At 41.3% G+C, this 24195-nt stretch overlaps 1 protein-coding gene across 2 annotated transcripts in view; it reads left to right on the top strand.

Moving 5' to 3' along the window:
* Positions 1 to 24195, top strand: part of LOC140201864 (histone acetyltransferase KAT6A-like) — a 198848-nt gene that overhangs the window by 95600 nt on the left and 79053 nt on the right. The window contains exons 3-7 of one of the 2 annotated variants that reach the window (XM_072266610.1): positions 331 to 439; positions 5277 to 5392; positions 11631 to 11712; positions 17119 to 17251; positions 22716 to 23035. In XM_072266610.1, coding sequence (XP_072122711.1) covers positions 331 to 439; positions 5277 to 5392; positions 11631 to 11712; positions 17119 to 17251; positions 22716 to 23035 — 760 coding nt within the window. Of the gene's footprint in view, positions 1 to 330; positions 440 to 5276; positions 5393 to 11630; positions 11713 to 17118; positions 17252 to 22715; positions 23576 to 24195 lie in introns of both variants that reach the window. The other variant, XM_072266609.1, reaches the window with a different exon arrangement.

Here is a 24195-nt window from a genome sequence, read left to right as displayed (position 1 = left end):
GGAATTTGATTTAAGAACCAAAGTTGGCACTCAGCAGGGGCTGGGGAAGGGTGAGGGGGGGTGGGGTTGGTGGTTGGGTGTGCATTTGATGTTAAATGACAGTTTATCTGTCTCACATGATGAACTATCCAGATCTCATGCCAACTGTCACACAGAGTGGGGGTTGCCCCAAAACAAATGATACTTGGATGCTTGTTGAGTCATTAGTTTAGTTGACAACATCTAGTTCTTTATAAAACCCTGGCTCTGTGCTCCATTGACACTAATGGCAAATGTGCTGACAATGTTGATGTACAGCTCTTGAAAACATCTGTTTTCTTCCACCAATAGCCCTGTGCGGAGCCAATTCCAATCTGTGGATTTTGTCTTGGAACAAAAGAGCAGAACCGAGAAAAGAAACGCGAGGAACTAATTTCCTGTGCAGACTGCGGTAATAGCGGTATGTATTCTTCAAAACTTTTTGATAATATCTAACGCTTTTTTAGTGCTGCTGGGTGAATCTTTGGAAGTTTTAAGTTATTGACAAAAGGATCCTTTTGGGTTAAAGGTTGTGTGTGTGGTTTCTCTGCTTCTGCTTTAGTGATGCTGAGAATTCAGCCTATTGCATCATAGGGTTCTAGGCTGAAAGCATATATGAAGAGCAACAAATTCACCCCAACTCCCTGTTTTCCTGTTCCATTGGTGCCTGGAGTCCAGAGTAGGCATTATAATAGATGATTGATTGCATGACCCCACAAAGGGCAGCTAACTTCAAGCCTCCAGAGCCAGGGAAAGAAATTAGAAATTTAATTATTGTTTTTACTCATGCCAGATGACAGGCACATTATGCAAAACGTTTCAAAATCCTGCTCGTTAAAGTGGCATTTGGAATGCTGCCTTCTCCAACAGTTTAACCAAGATTTGTTTTTCTTTAAACCCTTGTGCTTGTCTCAGTTTTTCACTTTCACTTTCTTTCTCCTATTCCCATATCTTTCATTATTTTTGATCCAAGCTCACAAGTTCTTTTCAGGTCTCCTTTTATGATTGTTGCTTCTTTCTCTCCATGTGCTTATTTCTTATTTTCATATCTCTTCTCCTTTTTCCTCTTTTTTTAAATTTCCGTCTTCATCTTGGACCTCCATGGCACTCCCCTTTGTGCCTCTTTCTCCTGTCTTATCCCTATTTTCTCACTTTTTTTCATTCCTTTCTGTGCTTCTCTGCATCTTGTATTTATTTACCCTTGTCAGCTCACAAAACTTTGAGATATGCAACACATCTTCTGAACTGTTATTGCTGCAATTTGCAACCTGTAAGACAACTTATGTTCTTGGTATTGATCCATCTATGTATCTGTCTATTTATTTATTTGTGCAGTTTGTCTTCTTCTGTATATTGGTTTTTGTATGCAGTTTTTCATTGATTCTGTTATATTTTCTATTATGAATGCCTGCAAGACAATGAATCTCAAGGTGGTATACGGTGACAATATATACTTCGATAATAAATTAACCTCAAACTTTTATTTAGCTATCTCTCTTTTGTTCCCCAATTTTCAGGTCTTACACAGGCATCAGTAATGACCTAGATTGTCAAATTCAAATATTAACTTTTAGTCATAGTCATTATCTGACTTCCTGCCTGCTGCAGAAAATTGCCATCTTGAAGCTTTAGACCTGTTTTGGTAGATGGACACATACAGTATTTTCAATTTAAAACCTTGCAGATCCCAAGCCAGGTTAGCTGTTTAAAAGTTGGGCAGCCTTTTCCTCAATCAATACAATATTATATTTAAAGCCATTATGTAACTGAATAATAAGTTCACACAATAATATATAGAGATCTCTAATAATTCCCTATCTAAGTAGAGAAATAGCGGAGAACAGGATCTTCTGTGTCAGGATGTTTTCTAGTGTTTCCTTACTTAGTTCAAAAGTCAATTCTAATTATGATAGCTATTTCCTTTGTAGTTCTGTCTGCTCTTATTACTTTTCTCCCTAACTAATAATTATGTGTTGAGGTAGTTAAAAAGATGGTTCCATGAGTTAAATTTAACTCCTGTTCTATCTCAAGAGTGAGGTCTCTGCCATTTTGGATAAGCCATATTAGGCTTTTAAAGTCCCAATTCTCAGGTAGTATACTGAATTGATCAAAAGCAGGGAATGAAGATAGGAAATCAAATCACAATGTTTTTGTTATATTGCTGCTTGGTAAGTAATGGCCACAGTAGATCTGAGAGATGTTGATTGGAAACTGGCAAGGTGGTTGAATGCCAGTGGGAAGGTTGCAGGAAAGGGACAACAAAGCATTTTGTTTGACAAAAGCAGATACAAGAACAGGAAGAGTGACATGGGTTTGGGTAAAAACAAGAAATTCTGCAGATGGGGGGAATCCAGAGGAACACACACAAAATGCTGGAGGAACTCAGCAGATCAAGCAGTACCTATAGAGAGGATTAAACAGTTGGCGTAGATGCTGCCTGACCTGCTGAGTTCCTCCAGTACGTTTTGTGTTTTGCTATGCATTTAGGTAACATTGATTGACGAGAACTAACATCTTGAGCATTGGTGTGCATCTCTTCCAGGGCACCTCAGTTGAATTGGATCAAAGGAAATAACATATTTAAATGGTGACAGTAGCTAATTGTGACAGTCTTTGGAGCATTAGGGTAACCTTTAAGTCAAATAAAGCATTGCTTCGATATACATGCACTTCAGTTAAATGGTTGCATTATCCAAGCGTGGAACAAGTTTTCCTCTCAAAGGAAAAGAAATCTGACCAGTAGGAAGTACAGATAGATGTAAAAAGAATGTACACAATTTATTTCCTGCATCTCATAATATCTGCTGATTACTAATTGCCTGATAGAGTTCCTTGTTGTGGGTGACATACATAGCATAGAATGTGTGGGCAGAATAGCTTTGAAATTATTCAGTAAACCACACAGGACGTGCACATGCAGCTTGTGAGATCCTGCAGTCCATCCCTGATAGAGTTCTGTTTTTCAAACTACCATCAATTTTAACCTAGGAATATTTTTGTTTTCTTGTGAAACATTTTACTCAACTTCAAACCTTGCTGATTAGTGTCAGTTTAATTCAGATTAAGATGTTGCTTCCTCAAAAGGAACTCAAATTAAAACAATCCTAAACTTAAGTCAAATGCTTATCTTTGGAATATTTTATTTAAAGGAATAATACCTTGTGTTTGAACAGATCCAAAATTCATCAATTTAACCTGTAACTGATTATTTAAATACTTTGTTATAATTGTACAAATGACAGGGAGAGTTTTCTCTCCTGTCATTGGAAGAGACAGTATCAAGCCTGTCCTGTCATTCAATATAATCACAGTTGATCTACCTCAGGCCTCATCTGTCCCTCTGTGTAAGTTCCCGATAGCCTTCAATTTCCTGGTACTGTTGAAATTTATACATCTCTTCTTTAAACACCCCTAATGATCTGGCCTTCTGAGGTAGAGAATTCCAGTTTTACAACCCTCTGTGAGAAGCTTTCACCCACCTCTGCTTTAAATTACTGTGTCCCCTCTAATCTTGGGTTTCCTGGGCATCAACACCTCAGGATTGGTTCTGGGGCCCAACACATCGATGCAGTTATGAAGAAGCCTATACTTTGTTAGGAGTTTGAGGAGATTTGGTGTGTCACTGAAGACCAGCAAATTCCTACAGATATGCAGTGGAGAGCATTCTGATGGGTTGCAAGGCTTCACATTAGTTGCCGTCATATTATGGAAAAGTATGTGTTGGCAATTCTTTGGGGTTTGATTGAAAGAAATACTTGTAGAAACAGCTCTCTGCTGCAGTACATTCCTCCCTGGCACTCCAAAGCCTTCTCCCAGGGCTTCAACACCGAAGGCAGTTCCCATCCTCCCTGTTGGATATTTTAAAGGACCAGAACAGGGATTCTATCCAATATCTCCACATCTCATCAGCTCTTTCCCATTATTTTTATGCTCCCAAAGTGCCATCACAACATTTAAATACTTTTATTATTTTACTTATTTTTATTTAGAGCTACAGCGCAGAATAGGCCCTTCCGGCCCTTTGACCCGTACTGCACAGCAGCGCTGACAACCCCAATTTAACCCTAACCTGTTCAATTTGCAATGACCTACCCAGTGCATCTTTGGAGTGTGGGAGGAAACTGGAAGACCCAGAGGAAAGGAACACATTCAATGGGGAGGGCATACAGACTCTTTGCGGAGTATGCCAGGATTGAACTCGGACACACCAAGCTGTAACGGCATTGTGCTAACCGCTGTACTGCCATGGCACCCAAATATCCACTGCAGTTCAGTACTTCAGCTGCACAATGCCTAAAACACCTTTCCAATTGGCTTTATTTGGAACTTTGGCATGAAAAGACAAGCGTGTCATTTCATTCATAACGAAACACAATAACTACTGCTGAATTGTGCTTACCATTAAAAATATGGGAAAGTCATATAAATTAAACCTGAAAATACACTATTTAGCATGGATAATAAATGCAAATGACATCTACATTTGATGAAAGAATCAAATCAAAGCAAAATCTCCTTTCCAGTTTCTAATAGAAACCTAATTTCAGCTGCAGTAAAACATAGGCTGCCCCACACTTGTTAATTTGCTTGAATCGGAATCAGGTGTACTATCACTGACATATGTCATGGAATTTGTTGTTTTCTGGCAGCAGTACAATAGAATACATAAAATCAAACTATAAATTATACACATGAGAGATTTTGCAGATGCTGGAAATCCAGACTAACACACACACAAAATGCTGGAGAAACTCAGCAGGTCAGGCAGTATCCATGGAAATGAATAAACATAAATTTTATATATATATATAAAAAATAAAATAAAGAGCAAAAATCATGAGGTAGTGTTCATATTGTTGGTTCTTTCTCCGTTCAGAAATCTGATGGCAAAGGGGAAGATGCTGTTCCTAAAATGTTGATAGTGTATCTTCATGTTTACTAATCCAATGAATAAAGCCACAGAGGATTCACAAATATGTAGATTTAAAATTTGTGTTTGGCACACATTTGTCACACTGAATTGCAGTTGTAAACAGCCTTAAAAAGTGAAGAAAGTAACTAATCATTGACCCGGAGCCTGTGAGTGTGTACCCCCTCTTCCCCCTCCCCCTTCACTCTATGGAATGTGTTAATCTGGATTCCCAGTAACTGCAGAATCTCTTCTGTTCTTGAATGACTTATGATTTTGTATGTCCATGTGAATAAAGGCTATGTATGTCTGGATGAAACATTCACCATAATTCTTGCTGTATTCCCAGGTCATCCGTCCTGTTTGAAATTTTCTGCGGAACTAACAGCTCGTGTGAAGGCCTTACGATGGCAGTGTATCGAATGCAAGACATGCAGCACCTGTCGGGACCAGGGGAAAAATGCTGTAAGTCGCCCTTCAATCCATATGATGAAAATCTTTAAACCTGTAGCAAGTTATTCTGGGGCAAGTGGCTGCAGAACGAAAACTATTCATTGAGTATTTCTGGTGTTGCCACTGATAAGGTTTATTTTTGAGGCTAGTAAAATCCATCATTTTTTTGTAATAAGCAATAAAGAATATCATTGCTTATGTTACTTCTCCAAGAGGACCACAACCTTGTCGTGGATTGGAGGTTTGTGTGCCTTAATGACCTGGAGAGTTATGTTGGCTGGAGTCAGGACCTTCTGCTCTGGCTCTTGGTAGGGTCACCCTGCCAAACAGGTCAGAGCGTAGAGGGCAGACTAAGAGTGGTCCACCAGACCTCCAGGTTCGGAGGTCCAGCTTAGGGCTAACGGCCCTGACTGGTAAAACATGATCGTTAAGGAAACAGCAATAGAGAATCCTTCTACATCTGAGTACGATGATATTCCCGAGTCTCCACCTGGGATTTGCATGACTGACAGTAGTCAAAACCGAGAGGAGGCTACTGACACGATGAAGGGAGTCGTGAATAACACCAGAAATGGAGGACCTTCGTTGCTGCCCTCAATGCCAGCAGTGTAATGGGAGGTAAGCAAGTATGGGCGGTATGTTGCTGAATGCCTTTAAGTACGTGGCAATGGTGGGCAAAGTTATTTGCCACTTGGGCAGCTATATCTTGTGTGTAGCTAGGAAATGATTGATATATTAATGAACACACAAGAGACTGCTGGAATCTGGAGCAAAAAAAAACAAACTACTGGAGAAACACAGCAGGTCAGGCAGCATCTGTGGAAGGAAATGGACGGTTTATATTTAGGGACGAGATCCGTCATCTGGATTGAAAGACAGGGCAGAGATAGTCAGTATAAAGACGTGAGGGGAAAGAGAGCAATAGTTGCTCTCAACAGCTTTTTCCCGCAGTACATCTTTTGGTTGTTAACGCAAACAACACATTTCACTCTATGTTTAATTCATAGACATAGTCATACTTTATTGATCCTGGGGGAAATTGTTTTTTGTTACAGTTGCACCATAAATAATAAATAGTAATAGAACCATAAATAGTTAATAGTAATATGTAAATTATGCCAGTAAATTATGAAATAAGTCCAGGACCAGCCTATCAGCTAAAGGTGCCCAACCCTCCAAGGGAGGAGTTGTAAAGTTTGATGGCCACAGGCAGGAATGACTTCCTATGACGCTCTGTGCTGCATCTTGGAGGAATGAGTCTCTGGCTGAATGTAATCCTGCGCCCATCCAGTACATTATGTAGTGGATGGGAGACATTGACCAAGATGGCATGCAACTTAGACAGCATCTTCTTTTCAGACACCATTGTCAGAGAGTCTAGTTCCATCCCCACAACATCACTGGCCTTACGAATGAGTTTGTTGATTCTGTTGGTGTCTGCTACCCTCAGCCTGCTGCCCTAGCAAACAACAGCAAACATGATAGCACTGGCCACCACAGACTCGTAGAACATCCTCAGCATCATCCGGCAGATGTTAAAGGACCTCAGTCTCCTTAGGAAATAGAGACGGCTCTGACCCTTCTTGTAGATAGCCTCAGTGTTCTTAGACCAGTTCAGTTTATTGTCAATTCGTATCCCCAGGTATTTGTAATCCTCCACCATGTCCACACTGACCCCCTGGATAGAAACAGGGGTCACTGGTACCTTAGCTCTCCTCAGATCTACCACCAGCTCCTTAGTCTTTTTCACATTAAGCTGCAGATAATTCTGCTCACACCATGTGACAAAGTTTCCTACTGTAGCCATGTACTCAATCTCATCTCCCTTGCTGATGCATCCAACTATGGCAGAGTCATCAGAAAACTTCTGAAGATGACAAGACTCTGTGCAGTAATTGAAGTCCGAGGTGTAAATGGTGAAGAGAAAGGGGGACAAGACAGTCCCCTGTGGAGCCCCAGTGCAAGTTTAATTGTCATTCAAGCATACATAAATACCGATGAATACAGCCAAATGAGACAGCCTTACTCTGGCGCCAAGGTACAAAACATGGTACCAATAGTCACACACAGTACAAAGCACACTTAGCACATACAGGGTAGCAAGCACAAGTAAGATATCAGTAAAATACAGCCACACAAAGAAAGATAGTTCAGATCCTGAGTCCAGGAATGCCGCAGAAATCTGCAGTCGACCACAATGCAGCTTGTCTTCTGCTGAGCAAATACTGGGAAGGCAGAACTGCCTCCAGCCTGGATGCTGTACTGCACCACCCCAAGTCGAGTGCACTGGCTCTGGCGCCCCCCTCCTGGTGGCTGTAAGCTGGCAACACCACAGCTTGAGGCTGCAATGTACATGTGATAAAAATTCTGAATCTGGAGAATTGGCAAACGGTAGGTGGATCCATGTGAGGAGGAGTGAAATACTGACGGAGACTGTGTGGTGATAGGCGGGGGCAACAAAATGCTGCAACTGATGGAATCTGGTAGGAAAAGGTGGTGGAACATGGAACTGAATAAGGGAGGTAGGGTGGCCAATAGGAACTGATGGGGAAGGAATCCCAATAGGAGTGTTTGGGTGATGGGTAGGTTGGAGGTAAGAGAGAAGAAACTGGATTACAGGGAGCCCCTTATAAGTGAATGATGTTTGTAGTTTATGTTTGTTGGATCAAAGACCACAAAGTACTTGTTTTCTTTTAAGTGACCTCTGTAGCCCACCTGAACTGAGTTGAGGGAGTACAGCATCTTTATCTAATGTGATATTTCTTTCACCTCAGTGCTGCTTTCCTGCATCATCCTCGTATCCCTAGATTCCTTTATTGTCTAAAATCTATCAGCTTCTGCCTTTGATCTATTCAGTGACTGAGTCTTTGGAGCCCACTTCCACAAATTCACTGTAACACACACGGATACAATAGGGTCTTTTAAGAGACTCTTGGATAGGTACATGAAGCTTAGAAAAATAGAGGGCTATGGGTAACCCTTGGTAATTTCTAAAGTAAGTACATGTGTGGCACAGCATTGTGGGCTGAAGGGCCTGTATTGTGCTGTAGGTTTTCTGTGTTTCTATGTTGGAGCAACTCAGCAGGCCAGCCAGCATCTTTGGAGAGGAATTAACAGTCAAGCCACTTTATCAGATCTGGAAAGGAAAGAGGAAGAACCCAGAATAAGAAGATGAATAAGATGGGGAGGAGTTCAAGGTGGCAGGTGATGTGATGGGTGAAAGCTTGTTGAGGGGGAAATTGGATGGTTGGGGGAAGGAGGGTATGATGTGAGAAGCTGGGAGGTGATGGATAGAAGAGGTAAAGGGCTGAAGATGAAGGAATCAGGAGCACAAATTCACTAACCTCTGGGTGAAACACGAAATCACTCAGAGCAGAACATTTTGTCACTGTCATAGAAAAACCTTCATTATCTGCCTATTACTTCCTACCTTCTTTGTAGCCGTACTTGTGACTAGATCCTTTGTATTAACCTATCTGCCATCAGATATTCCATTCATCTGCAGCTACATTTGGAGTTAAAGTTGCAGAAGTTCAAATATATTTTATCCCAAGACTTTAAAAAGAAATTGTTGAATAGTGTTGGGGTTCTGCAAAGTCTGATCGTGACTGTGATGTATTACACTTAACTCATTACAATGTGGAATACACTCAACAACAGTGGCAGCCTTGAGTCGCTTCAGACCTGGATTGTGTTCTTAGAGCATATGGAGTCTCATATGTAGGTGAGATGCTGGTGAGTGTAGGTATGTCGCTGGTGTTGTGGTGCTGAAGTTCAAATGTGCAAATTGAAAGAAGCAGCATGTTGCACATATTCAAACAAGGAGCCCTTGTTGGATTCTTTGTGTTTGGCAGCAGTTCATTCTTTTACTTCCCGCTTAATGGCAGTTTTGTGAAAGATCAGAATAATTTACCCAATAACAGGAAGAAAACATTAAACCAGGGGTTCCTAACTTAGGGTCTGCGGACTCCCTCAATGGTAGGGGTCCATGAAATAAAAAGGCTGGGAACTCCTGCGATGAACCTAAAAAAAATGACTGACATTCTCTTACCTCCATGTCACACAGTTTCCTTGATATAATCCTTGGTCGGTTCTTCTTGTTTAATCAAACAAGTTTTTGTGCCACAGTACAGTAAGCAGTTCATTATCTTTTACGTGTGCTAAAAGCTCCTGAAGAAGGGTCTCGGGCTGAAACGTCGACTTTACTCTTTTCCATAAGTGCTGCCTGACCTGCTGAGTTTCTCCAGTGTTTTGTGTGGGGTTGCTTTGGTTTTTAATAAATTTTAACTGAAATTATTGATGGCTTTGTCAAGTGGTTTGATGCACAGCCCTCTTCAGTGATAAACAAGCCCATTTTGTCATGTTTACCCTCGAGTTTTGGGTATGTACCAACTTAGCTGAACGGTTCATTTTGAGGGTTGCATTTTGTAATGCTAGACATTTCTTGAGCCTTGGAAACCAGTAATGATGATCGAAAATGGATTGAAAAGATGGCTGTCTGAAGGTACCAAATACATTAAAGAGGAATAAAAGAGACTATTTAGCTTTGAAGTCTGGTTATGTCAACGAAACATTAAAAGCCTTAAAATTTTAGTCCACTTCTCATTAACATTGCTCTCAAGGGCAGCAGTTTAACCAAGTAGGGACTGCACCAGCAGCAAAAATAGAATTTTGTGCTGATGCAGTGAATTATCTTTTGATAACACATATATTGTAGATGAGGTGAAATCTAAACATCTAAATGACTCTCAGTCAGTGAGACGCTTGTAATGGCATTGGGCACTATGTTGGAATTATACAGTGGATTTGTGGAATGGATCAATAAGAAAATGGATACATAATTAAAATTTCTGAGTGCCATGGTAAATAATGGAAATTCATTCTTTAAGCTACAACCTTCAAAGAAAAAAAGCTGTTAACATGTTTCCTATATCTCGTAAAGTTATTGAGTGCTGGTCAGAAATGGTCAGCCATGATTGAATGGTGGAACAGGCTTGATTGGTGCAATGGCTAAACTCTGCTCCTATACCTGATCATCTTAAAAAGTGGCAGGTCTCGTGAAGGAATCTTGGAGATGTTGGAACGAGTAGGGAAATCAGCCCAATTGCAGACAAACCCCTGGATTCTGCCGGCACTGTTCCAATGCTGTTCTGTCAATCTCCAACTTTAACCTCTCTCTTGACTTGACTCAACTCAAACCTTGCTGTCAATTTGCCCATCATGTCCTGTTCATTCAGTTTTTTGCTGGTTCCCTGTAATTCTCAATTAGTCATTACCTGTGATGTTAAAATTTTCATCCCTGTTTCTCTAAGGACCTTTTGGCCTCTTAGTCTTCGAGACCACCTCTAATGTCGTGGCTGCTGAGCCGCTCCAGTTCTGGGCTTGTGCACGTCTTCAATTTTCATTGCTCCATCATCAGTGGCATCGTTTTTACTATATAACCCAAATATTTGAAATCTCTCTGGCTTTCCCTCCCTTTCTCTTTTAAAATGACCTTAAGATGTTTTACAAACACAAGAAAATCTACAGATGCTGGAAATCCAAGGCAGCACACACAAAATGCTTGTGGAATTCAGCAGATCAGGCAGCATCAATGGAAAGGAATAAACAGTTGAAGTTTCAGGGTCAGACGTTTCCTCACCTGTATTATTATTTTCATTTTCTTTGATAAATGCTTCTGTGAATTGCAAGAATTGCAATGGGATATTTTACTCAGTTTAAAGCCTAGAATAAATTTGTTACTTTTATTAAGTTGGCAAGAACAACTTACATTTATAGAATATCTTTAGTAAGTCAGACTTTGAAGGTGATGGAAAGATAAATATGGCACAGTTTTCTGATGAGAAAAGGGATTTTTTCCCAGAGCAGAGTTTTGATTGAAGGTGAACAAGTTTACGTGTAATTATTATGATGGTTGTTACTCTATTTTTTTTGTAATATCTGCCTGTAAATATTGCTAAAATTATTGTTTTTAAACCATAGCATGGATTTTGTGTTGTGGCTCATAATCTGCTGATCAATATCTTTAAATTGTGTAGTTAATAGGAAAAGGCCAGGAATTGGCTGCTTAGAGTAAAATTTCACAAACTTTGTTCAACAAATTACAAAGAAACTATTTTTTTATTGGGTGAATCTTGTAAATCCAGCCACCCTAGTGTATTTGAGTCTTTGTGGCAATCAGTAAAGTCTGATGTGTGATGGTTCTATTTTCAAATAAATTGCAATAATCGTTATCACTCTGTCTCTGCAGGATAACATGTTGTTCTGTGACTCTTGTGATCGAGGTTTTCACATGGAATGTTGTGATCCACCTCTTACCAGGATGCCCAAAGGTAGGAATTCTCTTTTGATTATCCGTTCATTAGAGATGGATAACACTGGCAAGGTCAAGCTTCATTACCCAACCTTAAATAACTTGAGAGGGGAGTTAAGATTGGTAATGTTTATCTATGTATATCATTCAAGGCCAGGCTGGGAAAGGAAAGTAGGTTTGGTGAAGTTTAAACATTCTTCTCACGCTGGCACAAGGGAGCTGCATCCATCATCAAGGACCCCCACCATGCAGGCCATGCTCACTTCTCACTGTTGCCATCAGAAAGGAGATACAGGAGCCTCAGGTCCCACACCACCAAGTTCAGGAACAGTTATCACCCTTCAACGATCAGGGTCCTGAAGCAGCATGGATAACTCCATTCATCCCAACACTGAACTGATTCCACAACTTATGCACTCACTTTCCAAGACTCTGTGTTCTGATTGATTGATTGATTTATCCATTTATTTATTGATATTATGATGTGTTATGTATTTGTAGTTTGCCTTCTTTTGCACATTGTATGTCAGTTTTTATTTTTTGTGTAGTTTTCTATTAATTCTATTGTATTTCTTTTTTTCTACTGTTAAATGCCTGCAAGAAAATTAATCTCAGGCTGACATATATCCATTTTCCACTGGGATCAATAAAGTATGACTATGACTATTTTGATAATAAATGTACTTTGAAGTTTGCCGAATCAAATATATCATTAGAACAACACACAGGTCCTGACGAAGGGTCTTGGCCCGAAACGTCGACTGTACCTTTTCCTAGAGATGCTGCCTGGCCTGCTGCGTTCACCATCAACTTTTATGTGCGTTGCTTGAAATTCCAGCATCTGCAGATTTCCTCGTGTTTGCATTTTTAATATCATTAGAACAAATAGCTTGTTTGATATTAATTCCCCTGCTGTCATGATAGGATTTGAAGTTCTGCCTCTAAATACCGGTTCAGTAACTAAAATATACCCATGATGAAATTCAGCCCATTAAGTAGTCACCTGTACAACAAATTTCAAGCCTGATTCTTGTGGTGGTTTCAGTTGTCTATTGCTGTTCTCCCACAGAAAGTAATTCTGGTCAAAGTAGGTTCGTGCAAATAAATGTTTCATTGTTTTTGATTGCTCAAGTATTGTATTTGCTAATAAATATTAAGTGTTTTTGTCACTGAAGATAAGAGACCAACTAGACTTTGCGCAAAAACTTCAGGCTGTTGCAGAATGCAGCCCTCAAAAATATTTCTTAAAATGAATTAGGGATTGCTAAAAGCAGCAGCAGGGCAGCTTTTTATATTAGTGATTAAAGGATAGCATCTTATAGAACAACTGACAGTTTTAAAATGTTTTGCTGTCATAATTTGATAACTTGGCCTTTTCCTCTTTACCCATCTTTGTGCCTTTTCAATTCCCTGTGGCAATAATGGGGTATTTTTTGTATATAAAAACCTAACTGGCAGGAAACCCAGGGAAACAGTTGAAACTTGTGATGAATAAAATCAACTGGCCTGTTAAGCCAACATTATAACTGATTTTGCAAATTCTCTGAAGGGTAGTTTGTTAAACTCCTTTCTCTCTGGATTATTGACTTGAGGCCCTCTGTTGATTGGTGTCGACCATGGATACTGTATCCTCGCTGTCTACGTGATGTGCAAGGCAGTACGACATGGAGAGCAAATTGTTGCCCATGCTGCAGGCTCCTCTTCTCCACATAGCTGATGAATCCAAAGGACAGCAGAGACCAATACAGTTTGGCACCAGCGCATTGCAGGAGTTGCCAGTCAGCATTGAACTCAACATAGGACTGCCTTAGGGACTCCAGCTCTAGACCTTTCCTTGGGGTTTACTCCTGAAGATGAGTGGGTATAGCTGCAAGGCAGTGGAGGTTTCAGATTTTCCTTCTCCTAGGTGAGCAGCCAACCACAGCTGACGAGCCTCATTTGCCCGAAATGACTGGTTTTAAGGTGTCAGTAACCTACCTCTGCCTCTTTTCCTGTCAGTAGAAACGGTTCCACCAGGCTTAGTAGCTAAGCCACATGTAAAAGTCAGGAGTAGGACTTGGTTGTCAAAGACTATTTGAGGCACACGTCATTGGGAGCATTTAATAGGTGGTGGGAGCTTGTTCCCATGACCTCCCTGGACTATAACAACCTTAAGGAACCTGCATCAGTAATGTCACAGTTAGCACATATTAGTAATGTGGAACAACACACAAAGGAGCAGTGGCATCAGCGTCGGACTTTTGGAGGCTCCCAAGTTCGAATCCAAGTCGGGGCCCTCCCCCCACCCCCGAGCACACTTTCCATCCATGCCGGGTTGAGCGTTGAGCTAGCCACTCAGCCTCGTACAAAAAACAAGGGTCGAGTCAGGAATGTTCATATCGTGACCCGGTTAATCCGAAAGGAGACCAATCCTGACACCACGCACCAGACAAGAATGGCTGACTGTCTGGTCCAACACGCTAGGAAGGAAGTGTTTTGGGTCAGGGCTGTTCATCAGGACTAGGAGGAAAGAGGGGAGTTTGCAATGTTAAAAAATGTGGGAGAAAGGATGAGCAAAAGCTTGGCAGGTGATGGTTGAATCCAGGTGATAGCTAGGTGAGGGAGGGGAGTGAGAGTGGGAATGATGTCAGAAGTGGGAGGTGATAAGTAGAAGTGACAAAGGACTGAAGAAACACACATCAAAGTTGCTGGTGAACGCAGCAGGCCAGCCAGCATCTCTAGGAAGAGGTGCAGTCGATGTTTCAGGCCGAGACCCTTCGTCAGGACTAACTGAAGGAAGAGTGAGTAAGGGATTTGAAAGTTGGAGGGGGAGGGGGAGATCCAAAATGATAGGAGAAGACAGGAGGGGGAGGGATGGAGCCAAGAGCTGGACAGGTGATAGGCAAAAGGGATATGAGAGGATCATGGGACAGGAGGTCCGGGAAGAAAGACAAGGAGGTGGGGGGGGGGGGGTACCCAGAGGATGGGCAAGGGGTATATTCAGAGGGACAGAGGGAGAAAAAGGAGAGTGAGAGAAAGAATGTGTGTATAAAAATAAGTAACAGATGGAGTACGAGGGGGAGGTGGGGCATTAGTGGAAGTTAGAGAAGTCAATGTTCATGCCATCAGGTTGGAGGCTACCCAGACGGAATATAAGGTGTTGTTCTTCCAACCTGAGTGTGGCTTCATCTTTACAGTAGAGGAGGCCGTGGATAGACATGTCAGAATGGGAATGGGATGTGGAATTAAAAGGACTGAAGAAAATAAGATATTATAGGAGAGAATGGTGACACATGGAATAAAAGCAAGAATGTATAGGTAATGGGCAGATGGAGAGGAAGGGGGAGTGGAGAGTAAAGGAAGAACAATATTCTTTTGTTAACAGGATAGGACAGGGAGTATGCCCATAAGAAAATGAATCTCAGCATAGTATATGGTGATGTATATGTCCTCTAATAATAAAATTTACTTCCAACTTTAAACATATGCTAAAAATTCTCAATGTGGTTGGTGGAATAAATCTTGGTTTTAACGATCATACATGACTTGATTTTCAAACAATGAGATTCAGCAATATTAAACGTCCAAGATCGCACAGTATGCTGAAGTTATTCTTGTTTGGAAAACTTTGCTATGTTATAATCTAGGAGACTAAAATCATAAAATTTCTGTTATGTATGTTTTATGAAATTTAATTATTAAATTTAAATTGAACTTGAGGTAATTATTTGAATTCATTTTTAGGTAATTTGTCAAATTATAACATAAACCAACTGATATACAAGCAGCACACATAAAAATTGCTGGTGAATGCAGCAGGCCAGGCAGCATCTATAGGGAGAGGTACAGTCGATGTTTCGGGCCGAGACCCTTCGTCAGGACTAACTGAAAGAAGAGATAGTAAGAGATTTGAAAGTGGGAGGGGGAGGGGGAGATCTGAAATGATAGGAGAAGACAGGAGGGGGAGGGATGGAGCTAAGAGCTGGAAAGTTGATTGGCAAAATTCTCCTTTTTCTTCCTCTGTCCCGCTCACTATACTCCTTGCCCATCCTCTCGGCTTCCCCCCTCCACCTTTCTTTCTCTCTAGGCCTCCTGTCTCATGATCCTCTCATATCCCTTTTGCCAATCAACTGTCCAGCTCTTGGCTCCGTCCCTCCCCCTCCTGTCTTCTCCTATCATTTCAGATCTCCCCCTATCCCTCCCATTTTCTAGTCTCTTACTGTCTCTTCTTTCAGTTAGTCCTGACGAAGGGTCTTGGCCGGAAACGTCGACTGTACCTCTTCCTATAGATGCTGCCTGGCCTGCTGCGTTCACCAGCAATTTTTATGTGTATTGCTTGAAATTCCAGCACCTGCAGATTTCCTTGTGTTTGCGTTTTTAAACCAACTGATATAACTTCCTTTGAATCACACTGTTCTTTTTGTATTATTTAATAGCTGTTTGGATAAACACCGGCATTAGAACAGTTGATTATAATTGGACAAAACATTCTCTGTGATGAAAACTCAAAAGAATAGTAACATCCTGTGTGTTCTGATCCATTTCTATACATGACTAATACTGCTTGTAATTCCAGTCTGATGCGCAGTCGGAGTATATTAGAAAGATTTGCACCGTCCAGTGCAGCATTTGTACATCCAGAGACCCATTGTCAATTTTTGACACCCAAGTTGATGGGAGCACTAGTGCTTGACACTTGTTCAATTAGTGATGTATATAATCTTCGAAATGCAATGGTTCCTGGTTACATGGAAGGCACCTGTTTATATCACTGTAAGTGACTTATGGAGTGGTAGAACACTATAGTACAGAAACAGGCACTTTGGCCACCTCATTCATGTTGAATTATTATTCTGTCCTGTCCCATCGACCTGTACCTGGACCATAGTCCTCCATGTACCTATTCATATTTCTCAAAAAATGTTGAAATCAAACCTGCATCCACCACTTCTACTGGCAGCTCGTTCCACACTCTCACCATCCTCTGAGTAAAGATTCCTCTCATGTTCCCCTTAAACATTTCACCGTTCATCCTTAACACTTGACCTCTAGTTCTCGTCTCACCCAACCTTAGTGGAAGAAGCCCACTTGTATCTATGCCCTTCATAATTTTGTATATCTGTATCAAATCTCTCCTCATTCTCCAATGCTCTAGGGAATAAAGTCTTCAACCATTCAATCTCTCCCTGTAACTTTGGCTCTTCTGATGCACAAAGTTGGCATTTGCCAAACAATTAGTTAATGGATCCCCTTTACAAATCCAATAATTCTGCCATTAATATAATATAGAGGCCGAGAAATATTTTTCCCTTTCGAGGCATAATCACAAGACACAATTGCCTTGGTGTTCTGTTTTCATAGTTTCCAAGCTTTGTAAACTTTGGATTGTAAGTTTTGCTGTAAATAAAAGCGAACAGTATGATCTGATTTTGCAATTCCCTCACAGGCATGTGGGTGTGTCAGATTTGTCGGCCACGGAAAAAGGGAAGAAAACTGTTACACAAGAAAGCGGTACAGATTAAAAGGCGCTATGCAACTGCAATAGGGCACTCAAAAAATAGATTAAAGAAAACAACAGTGTAAGTATGTCACAAAGTGAAGCCTTGTCTTGGAATGTTTCGTCCAAACACAGAGAGCTACAGAAATGAGAAATTTGCGAAATACTCAGAAATTCAGGCAGCACATTTATGGAAAGAAGCAAGAGTTAATCTTTCAGCATTTCTTTGTGGATGCTGCCTGACCAGCTGAGTATTTCTCACTTTAGTATTTTTACTTCAGATTTCCAGGTTTTATTTTTGCTTTCTGATCACTGCTGTGCTACGTTGGTTTGCCAAGACATAATGACATGAAATGCATGCCAGCCACTTTATCACTTTAGCAGAAAGGCAAAATAGAGTCTGGGCCATGAACAATTTCAAGAGGTAAATTAATGGTTTACTGTTGGGATAAAACAGAAAAGTCTGGCCGTACTTAGCAAGTTAACTGCATTTTTGAAGAGCAAAACAGCCTTAGGGTTTCATGAAGGTGACTTTATAGAGACGTCCAATGTTAGGTCTTTAACCTGAGATGTTTTAGCAACTTCCATGCATGTTGATTGCTAAATTATTTTTGATAACCATTTATTACTGTCCCATGTACCAAGATACAGTGAAAAGTATTTGTTTTGCCTGTCATCCAGACAAATCATGCCCTTCCTAATGACATCAAGGTAGTATAAAGAAAACAGGATGCAGTACTCTTGTGTAGAAGCTAAGCTCCTAAGTCCACCAAAACTCACACATTGCTTTGACTTCTAATGGGGATTGATTTTGTAAAGTGGCCAGTGAACTACAAAAGGAAACTATTTATAACCAAGCTGTAACCTGTGTGATTAGATGGTGGTGCTGCTGGAGCAGCAGCTTCCACAGCGAGTATGGAATTGAGCAGAGCTTCTCAGGGTTGACAGGAGCTGTGGGACCACCTAATGTTCAGAATAAGTACAGTTTGTTGAATGTACCCCAAGAGAAAAGGCCTTGAAGACTCAGCAAACATATTTAATTATTTTGCAGTCCTAGTGAGAGAGACAGTGAAAAGATCTCCGAAGAGCAATTGTTTACCTCACAGCTTGCCTGAGAATGAAATGGATAATCCTCACCCAAGTATTGATTTTTAAGTCCCTACACATGTTCAGCACTTGCAGGATCTGAGTCTGTCCATGTTACTGGGGTGCAATTACTGCTTATAAATAGACACTGCTGTAGCACTTTATATAGCACTATGTTTCTGTAAAACCCATACTTCCTGTTGTAGTTTACTCCTAACTTCAGCAAAAGTAGCAGGAGTTAAAAGCAAACAGCTAGTCCAAATAGCAAGACTTTAAGCCATCACTCAAAACAAAGCAAGTGATTACACCTGAGGTACAATTTTGAATTCCCCAGAAGTTTTTGCTTGAACTGCAGTTCTAGAACTGGTTTGTATTTATTCTGTTGAATTTAAATTGGCAACTTGTTTGCCAGTAAAATTGGTTTGTCATATTTTTAACACTTGGTAACAGATTCTGTATTAGCAGTCATTACATTATTGCACAGGTATAGACACGGATGAATACAATGCACCTTCCAGCTTCCCACTTCCTTTTCTCTCGCCCATCCATCTATCTTCCCCCTCACCTGGTTTCACCTATCTCCTTTTAATTGCACTTATTCCACTGCCACCACCTTCTGATTCTGGCATTTCCCACCGCCCCCCCCTCCCCCCCCCCCCCCCCCCCGCTGAAGGGTCCTGGTCCATGAAGTTGGCTGTTTACTCCTCTCCATAGTTGCTGCTGAGTTCATCCGGCACTTAGAGTCATAGAGTGATAGAAAGCTACAGAACAGAAGCAGGCTCTTTGGTCCATCTAGTTTGTGGCGAGCCATTTAAACTGCCTACTCCCATTCGCCTACACTGGGACCATAGCCCTTCATATACTTACCATCCATGATGTTTTGTAAGTCTGGATTTTCAATATCTGCTCAATCTCTTGAGTTTATGATATATAGTAGATTCCAGTTAATTGGGACACATCAGGACCAGCACATTTTGGCCTAATTAAGCAGCTGTGCCAAGTAGCTGAAGTTCCATGGAAATAATTAAAAATGGTATAAAAAAGATAAACTACCGTTTAACTGAGTACTAAAACTACTACAATACTGTAAAACTGTGCATTAGTTCCTAATAGTTATCAGAGGAGTTTATTCACTGTATTGACTGTAAATGAACAAAATCAGCACAGACACCGAGTGTAGATAATGAATTCCCTTCAAGCAGTGCTTTTAACGATTGCATCCTCCAAATCATCTTTTTCATTGTAGCGTTCAAGATGGTTGTTGATACATTCAAACTCTTCATAATCCTTAACTTGTTGAAGTAGTGAAGTCATTTCAATTTCAATCCTGGCTGTTTCTGGCATCTCTAAGCCTGAAGCTTTGAAACCACAGTAAACAAAACAGTTCTGAATTGTCTTACTGTTTGTTACTTGCCAACTATCAATAGCAAAAATCACTGTCTTTTGAACACAAATATGCAAGTGAAGCTATTTAAAAACTTCGCTCTTCACGAGCACGAGACATGCACACGACTGATGCTAGTTAGAAAATGTTCAGCAACAGTATCCTGCCTCAATTAAGCAGCATAGTGTCCTAAATAAACAACAGGAGTCGCAGCTATTTCCTCGATTTGTTTTTGTTCTTTAAGAGTTGTCCCGAAAAAGCGGTTGCCCTGATTAACCGATGGCCCAACTAACCAGAATCCACTGTAGTTTTGTTTTTGCATGTCAACCATGACTTATTTGGTAGTACTGTTCTCACCAAGACAATGTTAATAGGTTCAGTCCCTGCTCTAGAGAAGAAGTTTGCCATTAAGCGACTGTGGGAAATCTGGATGAGGAAAAAATGTTTAAATGCAAATTGTGAGTTTCTTTCAGTTTCCAAGTTTTACAATAATGAATTCCTCCTGTACTATTTAAAATAACTTGCCAAAGTTTATTGCCAGCCAACAGTGAGAGTGTGGATGAGAAAGATTGGGTGACACTTCATGAAAATATCCTAAGGTTCTCCACTCTGCAGCTGTTTGCACCCAACAATGTAGTGATTTCAGCTGTATGGTCTTATTGCCCACATGGAAATCATACATTTCACTCTCCGATTGCTTAGCGTATTGTGGCTTGTTGGGAGACGTTTCAGTTTTGTCTTTGGGTCAATTGCTTCAAAACTGAATGAAATGAGATAATTCAGCCTTTACCTTGCTTCATATTCACAGTTTGCAGTCACTGTTTTTATTTTAAAGTGCTTTGGCCCTATGTATTAACCACCTTTGTGAAATATTAATGCTAGTCAGTGCAATGTAGACCATAGAGCATGGAGGTCGGTGACCAGTGGTATGCCTCAGGGATCTGTTCTGGGACCCTTACTCTTCGTGATTTTTATAAATGACGTGGATGAAGAAGTGGAGGGATGGGTTAGTAAGTTTGCTGATGACACAAAGGTTGGAGATGTTGTGGATAGTGTGGAGGCCTGTCAGAGGTTACAGCGGGACATTGATAGGATGCAAAACTGGGCTGAGAAGTGGCAGATGGAGTTCAACCCAGATAAGTGTGAAGTGGTTGAGACAGGTTCGGCACAACTTTGTGGGCCGAAGGGCCTGTATTGTGCTGTAGGTTTTCTCTGTTTCTATAATAAGACATAGGAGCAGAATTAGACCATCTGGCCCATCGAGTCTGCTCCGCCATTCAATCATGGCTGATCCTTTTTTTAATCTCCTCCTCAACCCCAGTTCCCAGCCTTCTCCCCATAATTTTCGATGCCATGTCCAGTCAAGAACCTGTCAATCTGCCTTAAATACGCCCAACGACCTGGCCTCCACAACTGCACGTTGCAACAAATTCCACAAATTCACCACCCTTTGGCTAAGAAATTTCTTTGCATCTCTGTTTTGAAAGAGTCCCCCTCTATCATAAGGCTGTGCCCTCTTGTCCTAGACTCTCCCACCATGGGAAACATCCTTTCCACATCCATTCTGTCCAGGCCTTTCAACATATGAAAGGTTTCAATGATATCTCCCTTTCATCCTTCTGAATTCCAGCGAGTACAGACCCAGATCCATCAAACATTCCTTGTATGATAATTTTTTTCATTCCTGGGATTATCCTTGTGAACCTCCTCTGGACCTTCTCCAATGCCAGCACATCTCTTTTAAGATGAGGGGCCCAAAACTGTTCACAATACTCAAGATGAGGCCTCAGCAATGCCTTATAAAGCCTCAGCATTACATCCTCGCTCTTGAATTCTGGACCTCAGGGCACCCTAATATCTTCCAACAACCCTGTTTACCAACGTCTCCCCACTCCCATAAAAATAAATTTTGAAAGTCAAGTTAGTTGTGATTTCAAATTCCACTATTTTAAAAAAAACATAACTGAGTCTCCGATCATCAAAATTAGCCCCCACCAAAACGAGTATTTTGGACTTCCCCGCACCAACTATCCTGAAACATTCATTTCGACCTTTGCAAAATGTAGTGAATGATAGATACACAGTGTATACTAGCTTATGACTGTTTTCCAACATAGAGGAGATTATTCATTTGTTCCATATGAAGAGCCAGATTGAACCTTGTCATTAAAGATGAGGAGCTTCTCATAAGGTGTTTAATTTGAAACTTGCTCTTTGAATATTTCACTGCATTCAAATGAGTATGGTGACTCCCAAAGTATTCAGTCCAAAAAATCCCTGGAAGTCATGAACATGGATTTTTTTTTCAAATGTTCATGGAATGACTTGAATTCCAAACTCTCTAATGATGACAGGTCCTCTCCATCTTGCAACCACTTGGCCTATGAATGAGCTTCTGGGAGCCCAGCAGGATGGATTTGCCAGCTGTTGTGGGTCTGCAGACATCTCCTGCTGCCAAGGAACTCAGTTCATGGCTGGATTTCTGACTTGCAAACAGTCTGCGATAAGAGCACTTCACAGGAAGGAAACCTTGCAATAGCCAGGGGAAGAACGTGTCCTTGGTCCTGTGAATTCTGTTGGATAACAAAAATGATCCTGGAAACAAAAGGGTTAATATATGAGGAGCATTTGATGGCTCTGGGCTTGTCCTCACTTGGGTTTAGGAGAATGAGGATGTGGAGGGGATGTTTCCTATAGGACGTGACCGTCCAGCCTCAGAATACAAGGATACTCCTTTAGAACCGAGATAAGGAGGAATTTCTTTTACTGAATCTGTGGAACTTATTGCCACAGATGGCTGCGGAAGCCAAGCCATTGGGTATGTTTAAAGTGGAGATTGATAGGTTATTAATTAGTAAGGGTGTCAAATATTTCAGGGAGAAGGCAGGAGAATAGGGTTGAGAGGGATAATATAGCAGCCATGATGGAATGGCAGAACAGACTCAATGGGCCAAATGGCCTAATTCTATTCCTATGTCTTATGGTCTTATGACTGCAAGCTGCAATTTGACAGTAAATGGAGAAGAGCTTTGAGTAACCGAACCCTAGTTTCAGCTGATCCTCTCTTCTTCCACAGATCGAAAGGTTCTCAGTCATTCGACAAAGAGAGACAAGGTCCAGGTCGAGGGCGCAAACGCAAAATCACGGCAATCCCTTCATCTAAGTCGGGCCGGTTGGACGGACTGAGTGTGTTGAACTCACGAACCAGCAAATCTTCCCGTCTGAAAATGAATAAGAAAACCAAAGGGCTCATTGATGGCCTTAGCAAATTCTTCACCCCTTCGCCTGATGGCCGCAAGCCACGGGGTGAACTGCTGGACTTAGCTGAGCAATACAGGCTCAAGAAAAAGGGGCCACGAAAGTCAAGCACTTCTGACAGCGGCACATGGCCCACAGGTACTGCACTGACCTCATTAATCCCTGCATGCCCAGTATCGCCTGAGGTTTCTTTACCAGCGCCAAGCTGGCAGTTAAATAGCTTCAAACCATCTTCCCGTAATAACCCTGTTGGTAACTTCAGTGACATGACACTTACTGACCATTTAAGTGTGTGCAGAATGCCCAAGTTAAGAAGGGAACCAGTTGACTCTCCTTCCTCATCCTGTACTCCCAATGTCAGTGGTGAAACAGACTATGAATTAACTCCTCCTCGCCTTACACCTTGTGAGCCATGTCCGTCCACTGATAGAACTGATCTCCCGAGCCACTGGGACAGTAGCATGAAAGATGGTTGCACTTTACAATCCTCACCTTACCTGCAACTCAGTGCGCCCGTAGAAACGGCGGTTAAACCGCGGTCACATTATTTCCTGCCTTTCTCGGTGAGAGAGAAAGCAATAAGGGGCAGCCGTTGTAAAGTGAGACACGGAAAGGCGATCCTTTGGCACAGAAAGGGAAACGTGGAATTAGGAAGGAGTTTGAGTGCCGAGTACAAGGGTAAGATGTGAACGCCATACCGCCACGCATCGCTAGCACTAGAATTTGGCTTCATATTGCGCTGATTTTGGGGTGCTTCAGTTGCTGTTGTCTTTTTAAAGAGGAAGTGGGGGGGGGTGGGCTTATGCCATGAAAGTAGCTCTGTACCGAATCATTTCTGCCCTTCAGGCAAACAGAAGGCTCACAGCAGGTCCATCAAAATCAGACCAAGAAAAGGTAGATTAACCTTTTGACCTCTTAGCACAACTATTCTTTGTCAAAAACTGACAGACCCGCTGTGCATCCTGTATATTTTCTGCCTTAGTTTGAGACTTCCAGTGTTTGCGGTGTTTATTCTAATTGCTGAAGTGTTTAATTTGGCTGGCTTGTGGAAAATATAGAGAGGTGGCTGAGTTTACAGCACAAAAGAACAGTACCGCGCACCCAGTCACTTCAGGCTGCCTCCAGCTGGTCCAGAAAAAAATGTAGTGACATGAAATGCACGTTAAAGGAGCTGTGTTAGCACCATTGATGTCGGGCGTCTCTTTCATGGCATGAGCAAAAGCATCCATTTACAGTGGAAAATATTCCCAGTGTAAAGTTGGCAAAAATATTCCTGCCATATATAGATTGATAAGGGC

This window comes from Mobula birostris, chromosome 8 (genome assembly GCF_030028105.1).
Source record: "Mobula birostris isolate sMobBir1 chromosome 8, sMobBir1.hap1, whole genome shotgun sequence".
Classification (NCBI taxonomy): Eukaryota; Metazoa; Chordata; class Chondrichthyes; order Myliobatiformes; family Myliobatidae; genus Mobula; species Mobula birostris.
This window is presented reverse-complemented; position numbering and strand designations above follow the sequence as displayed.